This window comes from Tupaia chinensis, unplaced genomic scaffold (genome assembly GCF_000334495.1).
Source record: "Tupaia chinensis unplaced genomic scaffold, TupChi_1.0 Scaffold000147_1, whole genome shotgun sequence".
Lineage (NCBI taxonomy): Eukaryota > Metazoa > Chordata > Mammalia > Scandentia > Tupaiidae > Tupaia > Tupaia belangeri.
In genome coordinates, this window is record NW_006159617.1 from 427,841 (window position 1) to 439,971 (window position 12,131).

The 12,131-nt window shown below is 40.4% G+C and overlaps 1 protein-coding gene across 2 annotated transcripts in view; it reads left to right on the forward strand.

Annotated features, from left to right (window-relative positions):
• Positions 1 to 1,873: 1,873 nt before the first annotated feature.
• The window catches only part of UBQLN1 (ubiquilin 1), a gene marked incomplete at its 5' end in the record, with an annotated part of 24,022 nt that continues 13,764 nt past the window's right edge, over positions 1,874 to 12,131 (forward strand). For both annotated transcript variants that reach the window (XM_014586618.1, XM_014586619.2), the window contains 5 exon segments: positions 1,874 to 2,025; positions 4,112 to 4,230; positions 7,951 to 8,213; positions 9,246 to 9,404; positions 9,558 to 9,792. In XM_014586618.1, coding sequence (XP_014442104.1) covers positions 1,874 to 2,025; positions 4,112 to 4,230; positions 7,951 to 8,213; positions 9,246 to 9,404; positions 9,558 to 9,792 — 928 coding nt within the window.

The following is a 12,131-nucleotide window of genomic DNA, read 5'->3' on the forward strand; positions in this document are numbered from 1 at the left end:
TAGGGAAAAAACAGTCAGTGTCCAGATGGTACGCTGCTACGTGTTTGTGTTTTGCCATTTATTGTGATAACCAAAAAAGGCCCCCATATTTGTCCAAAACGCCATGGTGCCATCATCTTTTGAGACTGACTGCTTGAGGACTTTATAGAGATAGAGTGGTTTGAAGATATGGTTCTTTTCTGAATTTAGACGACGCCGCCCTTCTGAGGCAGTCTTTTTTTTTTTGGAGAGGTTTTTTTCGCTATAGGGCGCGTGTGCTCGCCAGACAGAGAGACAGAGAGACAGAAAGCGAGAAATCACCCCCCAGGGGGGATGGTCACGCCTCAATCCCTTCTCCTTCATTCTCCTCTCAGGATCTTAGGCACGCATGCACACGCGCCCGGTGTGAGTTTTAAGCCACCGGGTCCGGGACGGGAACCGCGGTCGACTACGTGAAAGTCCAGCGACATAGCCATTACGCTAACTGCTGGTTCCCACTTTTTGAGGCAGCCTTAACATTGTAAATTCCTGGGCTTACTCTCAAGTTCTCTGGTTTGGACAGTCAAGTAAAGCCTTAGTATGTGGAGTGATTTGGGTAAAGAGTTCAGAAATGGGGATCTAGCTTGGTGTAAATAAATTTTCTGTTGTAATATAATAATCATTTATCTGTTTTTGCATGTTATTCTGGTCCCTGGGAAATCTTTCTTCAAGTTTTCCTGGCTATTTCCTAATTTTTAGTTTTCACTTCTGGATAGCCTCCTCTACCTGCCCTGTGTGCTTGCTTTGTGTTGTGCGTGTGTATGTGTGTTTTAGTTTACTACAAGGTGCATGTGTCTGCTGTGGGGTGGGGGAGAGGGGGGATGAGAAAGCTCCAGGGGGAAGGATCATGTTGCAGTCACTTTGCCATTTCCCTCTCAGGATTTGGGACAGACATGCACACACACACACACACACACACACACACACACCGTGTTTTTCAAGCCACTGGTTCAGGACTCCAACACTGGCCACATGGAATCCAGCCACCTTAATCGCCATGCCACCTGGCTGGCCCTGTGCTTATTTTATGCTTGTGGCCTACATGACTGGCTGTCATTGGACTACTCACTTTCAGGGAAAGGTTTTTGTTTTTTTCTTTGTTTCTCCATAGTATTGCTTGTTTATAAATGTTGAATGAAAGAAATGAGGACAGTCAGCATAATAGGCCAAGAATGTGATGCTGACGATATATATATTCAGCTAAAAAAAAGGTACAGAACTGGAGATGGAAATCTGAGGAGTAGGTTATTATGAAGTTGGTAAGAAGTTCTTTGTAGATTGAACTGAATTTGGTCCCAGTACTATAAAAAGAATAAATTTTTTTTTTGGAGAGGTTTTCGCTACAGGGCGCGTGCGCTCGCCAAACAGAGAGAGACATAGAGACAGAAAGCGAGAAATCACCCCCCAGAGGGGATGGTCACGCCACAGTCCCTTCTCCTCCATTCTCCTTTCGGGATCTTGGGCACGCACGCACACGCGCCCGGCGTGAGTTTTAAGCCACCGGGTCGGGGACGCGAACCGCGATCGACTACGTGGGAATCCAGCGACATAGCCATTACGCTAACTGCTGGTTCCCAAAAGAATAAAATATTGTGAAGCAGTGAATTGTTAAGAATTAAACAGAGTTTTGAATATAGGGGGTGTGTCTTTAAAGACCTTTGCATTAGAGGTGAATGAACCGGTAGGAATTTCTCACTAAGACCAAGATACTAAGATCACTGAAAAGGTGCATCTTTGTGTCATTTGAATTATTGTAGTATCTGTAATGGGGCCTCTGAGGTATTTAAAAACCAGACTGGATGTGCTATTGAATACTTCTAGAACGTATTTATTTTATTTCCATCTTCTTTAATAGTTCAAGGAAGAAATCTCTAAACGTTTCAAATCGCATACCGACCAACTTGTGTTGATATTTGCTGGAAAAATTTTAAAAGATCAAGATACTTTGAGTCAACATGGAATTCATGATGGACTTACAGTTCACCTTGTCATAAAAACGCAAAACAGGTATGGTCTTAGAAGACATAGAGCTTAAAATCATGAATGTGCACACACGTGTATGTATACATTTTTTTTAATAAGAAATTTTGCTATAGGGCACTTGCACTTGTCTGAGAGACAGAGAGACAGAAAGTAAGGCTTTCCCATGGGGTTAGCCATGCCACAATCCCTTCTCCTCCATTTTCCTCCTTGATCTCAAGCACACATGCACATGTACCCAGCATGAATTTTAAGCGACCAGATCCAGAACTCCCACCACAGTTGATGTGGGAGTCCAGCAACGTAATCATTATGCCATCTACTGATCCCTAGAGTTCTCTTTTAAACAACCAGGTCAGGTCCTGAAATGACCTTTTCTGTCATTAATATTTAAATAGATTAAAACTCCTTTCCTTGTTATTGATAAGAACTTTTTTTTTTTTTTTTTGGAGAGGTTTTTTTTTTGTGTTTGTTTGTTTTTGGGGCTATAGGGTGTGTGCGCTCGCCAGAGACAGAGAGACAGAAAGCGCGAAATCACCCCCCAGGGGAGATAGCTATGCCGCAATCCCTTCTTCTCCATTCTCCTCTTGGGATCTTGGGCACGCACGCCCAGGCGCCCAGTGTGAGTTTTAAGCCACCAGGTCTGGGACACGAACCGCGGTCAACTACGTGGGAGTCCAGCAACATAGCCATTACGCTAACTGCTGGTCCCAAGAAAATAGTTTTTAAAACTGGTGTGATTCCATGCAAATGCACATGGGTCAGATAACCATTTTTTAAAAAGGTCTATTTATTTCATCCACAAGTCAGGCAGCACCCCTAATAGGGTCTTGATGTCATGATCACCTCCGAGTGTTCCAGCCAGTTTTGGATTATGAGCATGTTTGCCTGGTTACTCTGGGAGGTCTCTGGATAGGAAACCAGAGCATGGGGCCCACGTGGGTCATTCTTGCACAGTGTTATGTTTTATTGCTGTGCCACTGTCTAGCTACCAGATAAGTGTTTTAATAGTTTGGAGGATTCATTACTATTTAGTCAGTATATCTAAATTATTTGAACTATAAGAAAAGCAAAAATACCCCCCACCTCCCAATTTTGGCTTTAGGGAAATTTTTAGACAAAGATTGAGTGACTCATCTCCTTAGTAAACCTCAGGTCAGTAATCATATTTCATTAAATCTAAGGCACAATCTTTTTTTTGGGTGGGGGGGAGAGGTTTTTGCTATAGGGCGCGTGCGCTCGCCAGACAGGCAGAGACATAGAGACAGAAAGCGAGAAATCACCCCCCAGGGGGGATGGCCACACCGCAGTCCCTTCTCCTCCAATCTCCTCTTGGGATCTTGGGCACGCATGCACACGCGCCCGGCGTGAGTTTTAAGCCACCAGGTCCGGGGTGCGAACCGTGGTCGGCTACATGGGAGTCCAGCGACATAGCCATTATGCTAACTGCTGGTCCCTTTTTTAAAATTTTTTGATAGAGGGTACATGCATTTGCTGGAGAAAGAAGAAGTGAGAAGGCATCCCCCTTGGGGAATGGTCACATTGCAATCCCTTCTCCTCCATTTCTCCCTTCTTTTGGGATTCTAGCCATGTACACATACATGCCTAGCATGTATTTCAAGCTGCTGGGTCTGGGACTCCAATTACATAGTCAGCCATATGGAATCCAACCACCTTAACCACCATGCCACTTAGATGGCCCTGTTTTTTAGTTTTCATGTTTAACAATTTCAGTGAGATCTGAGTAATAACTGGCCTATAACTCTTTAAGAGCTAGGAGGGAATAGATAAAAAAATTGTTTACATAGTTAAGCTTTGTGGGCATGACCAATTATTGATTCTCTTCTGTGAGATGATCTTTCTCATAATCAATATGATTGAAAGTAATAAAATATTTATGTATATTATAAAAGAGGTGTGGATATTGCAGGGTTTTTTTTTTTAAATTTTGTAAGGTTTTACTATTTGTTCCTGATGTTTAGTTGGCTAAGGGTATTTTTGTAAATTTGAGTTGGTCTCAGAGCTTACCCTTTATTTCTGGGTTTTGGAACTCAACAGTTATTTTTAAAAAATTAGTTTCATTGCCTTCACTGTAATTTAATTTTTTTGTTAGGCCTCAGGATCATTCAGCTCAGCAAACAAATACCACTGGAAGCAATGTTACCACATCATCAGCTCCTAATAATAGTAGCTCCACATCTGGTTCTGCTACTAGCAACCCTTTTGGTTTAGGTAAGTGTCTTTAGTCATTTTTATAGGGATTGAGAAAAAACAAACAAACAAAACAAAACAAAAAACCTCTAACTGTCCTGGACATATGTGGAAGGGCTAGGTCCTGGGGGCAAGCCCAGTGACTAGGGAACTCCTGCACTACCTCACCCTGGTAAACCTATCATAAGTTGAAAATATCTGAAGTCAAATGCATTTCCTACTCTTAATCTACCAAATAGCATAGCTTTGCCTAGCCTACACTGTAGAATATTGGCTATTTACCCTTCCGATCATGAGGGTGAGGGGGAGCTGTGCCTTGCTGCCATTGGAAAGTAAAATACCTGTCAAACACCTGGGAGAATGCCTGTGTGTGCATTGGTGGGAAAGAAAGTACATTCTCCAGGTCCTCTCTTGACAGTTTAGGTGATAAAAGTAGATAACCTGTTCCTCCTTTGATGCCATTGTTCTAGCATAACCCCTGATAATAATGAGTGATGTGTCAGATGCCATTTTTGCTGGTGTCCTAGGATTCCTGCTCATACCTGTCTGACTACCTATAACATACATTGTACCTCATTTTATTAGCTCTGGAAAAGATCAGAATTCAAAATTTGATGTTTTTTTTTTATTTTTTTTTTTACTGACTATATATGCCTTTTTCATTGTGAAATTGGAAAAAACCTTAAGCCATTGTAAGTCTGGGACCATCTCTACTAAGGTTCTGGGGAAAGTTTTGTTGAGGAAAAAAGTACAAGAACACTTCAACAAGTTTGTGGATAAATGAACTTTTACTTTGGCCCAAAGACTTTGTAATCTTTTTTTTTCTTTCTTTTTTTTTTTCAAAATACACCTTTCTGTGAACTTTCTGAAGACCTCTTGTTTTTATTTTGGGCGGCGGGTAGAAGTTTTTACCTTACGGTGCCTGTGTGCACCAGAGAGAGACACACACACAGGCAGTGAGAGGGGACGTGAGAAATCACCTCACAGGTGGGATGGACACGCTGCAATCCCTTCTTCTCTAGTCTCTTCAGAATTTGGGCATTCATGCTTGTGTGATTTTTCAAGCCGCCAGATCCAACACTGTCAGCGGTGTGGAAGTCCAGTGCCTTAACCACCATACCACCTGCTGGCCCCAGTCTTCCTGATAATTCTGAAGCTAACAAAAGTTGAACTATTGTAGAAAAATAGGTAAATGGCCCAGTACCTCTTTCAGTTCTTAAGTTATGAGAATCATATTGGGTCCTTTGAAAAGTCGTGATATGTTTTTCTATGCAAAAATGTTTCCTGACTTTTTTGACTACCGAATAGTACTTTGAAATAGGATTATTTTTGCATGCATATTTTTCACATATCAAGGATCATACCTTTAATCTCAAGAAATTTTTAGTAATTCATATATGCTGCCAAATATATGTGGGAGGCTTTAAGGGTGCGGCATGGATTAGCATAGATTACATTTGCCTTTTTTTTTTTTTTTAAGATTTTTAATGTTTGCTGCTTTTGTTTTCTTTTTTCTTTTTTTCTATTTTTTTCTTTTTTTTGAGAGTTTTTTGCTATAGGGCACTTGCACTCGCCAGACAGAGAGAGACATAGAGACAGAAAGCGAGAAATCACCCCCCGGGGGGATGGTCATGCCGCAATCCCTTCTCCTCCATTCTCCTCTAGGGATCTTGGGCACGCACGCACACGTGCCCGGCGTAAGTTCTAAGCCACCGGGTCCAGGACGCGAACCACGGTCGACTACGTGGGAGTCCAGCAACATAGCCATTACGCTAACTGCTGGTTCCCGCCGCTTTTGTTTTCTAAAGAGATCTTTGTTTTCTAAAGAGATCTTATGCTAAATGTATATTGACTGAATCAGGTGAGTTTCAGATGGCAAAATTACTAACATGAAAAGTCTGGAGGGATTAGGATAAAATTATGTTGTGTTCAAATTCATGAATTGCTGAGGTGAATCTTCCCTATTCCCTTATTTTATAGGCGAAGATACTAAAGCCAGAAGAGGCTTTTGGTTAATTTGTCTGACACATACTGCTCCCTAATTCCTTTATTTCTAGTCTCACTTCCACCCTTTCTTCTATATCTTAGTGTCTTTTCTCCATCAGTTGTTTCATTTATCCCATATATTCAGCTTTCCCTTTTTTGCTGGCTGATCTTATTAAGGTATATTCCATCTGTAAAAGCCAGACTCACACTGCCAACCTTTCTTTTGCTTCCTTTCTCAGCCATCTTTGAAAAAGGCATTTTCTGTTTTCTGTCTATATTTTCCTTTCACTGAGTTCATTGCATCCTAGTTTTGGCCCCATCACTTCACTGAAAAGTCTCTCAATAAGGTTGCCATTGACCTCATAGCTTGCCAAATGTAGTGGACACTTTTAAGATTTTAAATATATCTTTTTTTTTTGAGAGGTTTTTGCTATAGGGCGCATGGGCTTGCTAGAAAGACAGACAGAAAGTGAGAAATCACCCTCCTCTCTCCCCGAGGATGGCCATGCCATTATCCCTTCTCCTCCATTCTCCTTTGGGGATCTTGGGCACGCACGCACATGTGCCCGGCGTTAGTTTAAGCCACCATATCCGAGACTCAAACTGCGGTCGACTACGTGGGAGTCCAGAGACATAGCCATTACACTTACTGCTGGTCCCAAGATTTTAAATTATATCTTAATGCCTACAAATTTCTTCTTTAAATTTAACACTATGATACTTTTTCTTATTAGTTAATTTCTTATCAGTTTTTTTCTTTCTCACTTGTTAGTTTATTTGTTTCCTGTTCCTTATGTTGATGGTGTTCCTTTGAGTTTTTCCTTGACTTTCTTCTTCTTCTTTTTTTATTTTTACTCTGCTTATTTTCCCTGAGTGGCATATCTTAGCTTTTATTATTTCCTGGAAACTTTGAAATCTCTATCACAGCCTACCACTTCTGAACTCCATGCTGGGGATGGATTGCCATGTGAGGACCCTTTTTGGTCTGCTTCCCTCCCTCTGGAGGGAAATAATAAATCCCCTTCCCACCATATTCATTTTCTAGCTCCCTCCTCTTCCCTCCCTAGAGTCATTGTGTGGCTGGAAATTCTAAACTGCTAATCAATTGATCATTTTGGTGAAAACACCATCCCAAGGCCTTTTGGGGTCCCAAAAGCTATTTTATTAGCATAGTGATTAAAACGGGGTTGTTATGAATAACAAAAGATAGTCCTGTCACTCAGGAAATTTCAAGGGTTTTAGGAACTAGAACTGAGGAGAAGACAGCATTTATTTGATTTGTTTTTATGAAAGAGTGAGATTTTGACTGGATCTCACTGTGCTGCAATCCACGTGTCCATCCTCTGTTTAGCCAGGGTTATGGGCAAATACCACCATACTTGCTCTGTATAAGTTGGGCCAGGAATGAACCTGGGCCTCCAATGTGTCTTTAGCCTGTGTAGTAAGTAGTGCCCTGCCATCTGTGCCACTCCAACCCCTCTGCCATTGTGGCTGGGCCAGGCCAAATATATTTTTGTACTATGTTACACACATGAAAATATCAGTTGGTTTTATTATTTATCTAAGGGTAAATTTTTGGCTAACTTACAGAAAATAAACATGTCTTAGTAATAGAAATTCTGTTTTTGTTTTAAAATGGTTTCCTGCAGTGTACTGTTGAAAAAACTAATATTTTGTCATCTTATTTTAGTACAGTTGTGTAAGTGATAACATTTCTGACTCATTTATGTGCTCTACCCTTGATTATCCTCTTAGGTGGCCTTGGAGGACTTGCAGGTCTGAGTAGCTTGGGTTTGAATACTACCAACTTTTCTGAACTACAGAGCCAGATGCAGCGACAACTTTTGTCCAATCCTGAAATGATGGTCCAGATCATGGAAAATCCCTTTGTCCAGAGCATGCTCTCAAATCCTGACCTGATGAGGCAGTTGATTATGGCCAATCCACAAATGCAGCAGTTGATACAGAGAAATCCTGAAATTAGTCATATGCTGAATAACCCCGATATAATGAGACAAGTATGTGGAGAGTTCTTTTGGCTAAAAAATTATGTATTTTTTTTTATTATTTACATTCCCTTGGTTAAGGAATTTGTCCTAAATATATGGTTAAATTAAATAGAGATATCTAATCTTTGTTTAAGTAAACTAATCTGGGCTGGGCTGTTTTTACCTCTGAATTTTCTGCTACATTTGAAAGATTTTTGTAAGCAGTTTATTTTGAAGAGTTAAGAACTAAGAAATCCAGTTCTAGAGAGAGGCAATTCACTCATAACAAAGTGTTTCCTTCTTGATTGTATTTGAAGAGTTTGCTTTTGAGGTGAAATCCACCAGAAATTATTTCAAATAATTTTCTCATTTAAACATTGAAAAGAAAGTTAATTGGCTTTTATTTGTGAGTCTGGAATTCTCATGATCTAAGCAGTAGTTGGCTATATAGGCAGAAAATGACTGAAGAAACCTGAAATAGGAGGTAAAAAGTGGATTAGTTGTTTCAAAGTTACTTTTCTGAGAAGGTTTAAAAGGGGACTTTCTTACTACACTGACTCAGGTTGACTTGAAATCTTGTTTTTTTTTCGGGGGAGAACTATCTCATTTCAAAGTTCAGTTGATTTCTGTGGCACCTAGCACATGAGACTCCATTCTGGATTTGATCTAGTCTGCTGGGGCTAGTACAATGCATTGACTTTCCAAAACTAACTTTTATTTTTGTTTTTGTTTTTGCCATAAGAGTGTAGAGAAATACAGAGAAAGTAAGAAATCACCCTCCCTCCCCGGGGGGGGTGGGTGGGGAGGGATAACCGCTTAAAATTCTTTCTCCTTTCTCCTCCTGGGATTTTGTGCACGAACGCACACATACCTAGTGTGATTTTTAAGCCGCTGGGTTCAGGACTCAAACCACAGTTGGCCATGTGGGAATCTTGCACCTTAACTACCATGCCACCAGCTGGCCTCCCCATGAGCTTTCTTTAACAGTAGTTAAGAACTGAAGTAATTCTTGTATTTCAGTGCCATTTATTTATGTACTCACTTACGAAAATTTTTTCTTAGACATTGGAACTTGCCAGGAATCCAGCAATGATGCAGGAAATGATGAGAAACCAAGACCGAGCCTTGAGCAACCTAGAAAGCATCCCAGGGGGATACAATGCTTTACGGCGCATGTACACGGATATTCAGGAACCAATGCTCAGTGCTGCACAAGAACAGGTGATCCTTTGGCTGAGGAGAAGCTCCTGTTTAAACACAAATATATTTGTGATTGAGGGACGCCTTTATATGGGGAACGATTTTCATGAAAATTGTTACATATCTGTTATTTAAAATAAAGCTGATCAGTGGTTTTTATGTGTTTCGTTACAGTTTGGTGGTAATCCATTTGCTTCCTTAGTGAGCAATACGTCTTCAGGTGAAGGTAGTCAACCTTCCCGTACGGAAAACAGAGATCCATTACCCAATCCGTGGGCTCCACAGGCTTCCCAGAGCTCTTCATCTTCCAGTGGCACCACCAACTCTGTGGGCAGCACTGCTGGTAGTGCTGCTAGTGGCACTGCAGGGCAGAGCACCGCTGCACCAAATTTGGTGCCTGGAGTAGGAGGTATGCTTTTTAATTTGTTGTCTTCACATAAGTAATGGAAGTTTCTCTTTTTTAAAGTTAAATTAAAAATTTTTTTAGATAGCTTTAAATATATGATGATTTAGTGTTAATCACTTGTGTTCTTCTCAGTGGAAAGGGTTTCCATGGGCAGTTGTGTTTTTACATTCTTATAAGGGGATATTGAGAAAAGTGAGTGCTAATCTCAGCAGAAAGGAAACTGAAGTGCAGAGGGAATGCAGTTTTACCTGTGTAGTTAAAACTAGTGCTTATTTCCTAGCCTTAGTTTCATTTTATGTTCTAAAATGGTGGACTCTTAACACCAGTTCTGAAGTTATGGCTAAACTAGCTACAATAGGACATTTGCTAGATTTGTTAAAAATCAGATTTATAGGTCTTAATCGCAGAGCTTCTGGAACAAAGTCTTAGTGGGAGAAAGATTTGTGTTTATATGAAGCTCCTGGAGATTCTGATGTGTGGACAGGCTAGGAATTTACTTTTTTCTAAGACTAGACTTAGTAAATGGCTGCCCTTTTTTTTAGTTATTCATTTATTACATGCTGGTGTTATATCTATGAAGTAGGTTCAAGATCATTAGCCAGAGGGAAGATTTTAGTCCTAATACTTGGCATATAAATAGGGAGAAATGGAGGCCTTGGAAAATTTTTCTCTGACAAGAGGACCTGGATGTGTTTTCAAAGATGTCTTATCTTTGTGGGGGAAGTATAAAGATTTTTATTGAGGAATTTTAAAAAAATTATTACAGAGAAAAGATTCAGAATGGGCAGTGTAAACTAATGGTCACATGGTGTATATTTTTGTAGAATATAGTGGGTATTTGAGGTTTGTGGATATAACAGAAGTTTTATAAATTGAAGTAATAGCATTTTTTTTTTTTTTGGAGAAATTTTTGCTGTAGGGCGCGTGCGCTCGCCAGACACACAGAGAGAGACATAGAGACAGAAAGCGAGAAATCACCCCCCCCAGGGGGGATGGTCACGCCACAATCCCTTCTCCTCCATTCTCCTCTCGGGATCTTGGGCACGCACGCACATGTGCCCGGTGTGAGTTTTAAGCCACCGGGTCCGGGATGCAAACTGCGGTTGACTACGTGGGAGTCCAGCGACATAGCCATTACGCTAACTGCTGGTTCCCAAGTAATAGCATTTTAAAATGAACAGCATCCTAGTCTATATTCTTCTTACTCTTTTTTTTTTTTTTTTTAAATTAAGTCTCTTCAGGAACGTGTTGTTCTCACTTTTAAAGTGATAGAGCAGAAAAAGCCAAGCTTTAATCAAATTTTCTGACTGGCTGGCATGGTACTGCCTTTTTTTCATAGAGCATGGTAGTCTATAGTAAGTAACAACTTTTATCTGAACAAATAAAAATTAGTTTGCAATTTTTTTATTCAGATTTTTAACTTAATGGCTTGGCACTCTTAATATTTCATGTTTCCATCAAGGGAAAACAGACACACATCAAAAATCAACTTAGGGGACCAGCAGTTGGCGTAATGGCTGTGTCACTGGACTCCTATGTAGTCGACCTCGGTTTGAGTCCTGGACCCGGCGCCTTAAACTCATGCCAGGCATGTGTGCATGCATGTCCAAGATCCCAAGAGGACAGTGGAGGAGAAGGGATTGCGGCGTGGCCATCCCCCCTGGGGGGTGATTTCTCACTTTCTATCTCTCTGGCGAGCACACACACCCTATAAAAAGCCTCTCCAAAAAAAAAAAGAACTTAGTCTGCTGGCTTACCAAATTAGCAGCATATTTGAACAGTTATGATTTTTCTAAAACTCTTTGAATTTTGACATGTGTATATGCACATTTATACCTGTACATATGTAAAGATGAAAAGATGAAATTCTTTTTTTTTTTTTTTTATTTGTCAAACCAGGCCACTTTAATGTTTTTGTACAATTTAATAATCTTTTGATGACTGCAGACATGTAAGACCGGCTATATTCAGAAACATCAGTCATGATGGTTTTCCAGATTGGTGTGTCATCTTCAAAAATTACAAGGAGTTATTTGTTTGCAACTGCTATCAAACCAGTAGAACAGCATTTATTTATCTATCATTTTTCAGGATTGTTGGTAACTTGGGACATATTTCCCCCAAGTAACCTTGCCTCCTTGTGTCACAATGCCCAACTCGTTCACGTTCACCTCAATGACAGTACCTTTGGTGATAACACCCGAAGTTGTATATAGTGGGGATGAGGGATTCTTCTTTACACTGAGTATTGGCAGGCAAAAAGGTGACTTTCAGTTCAGGATGTGTTACGTGGGCCTTCTTTTTTTTTTTTTTTTTTTTTTGGGGTGGTTTTTCCTTTAAGG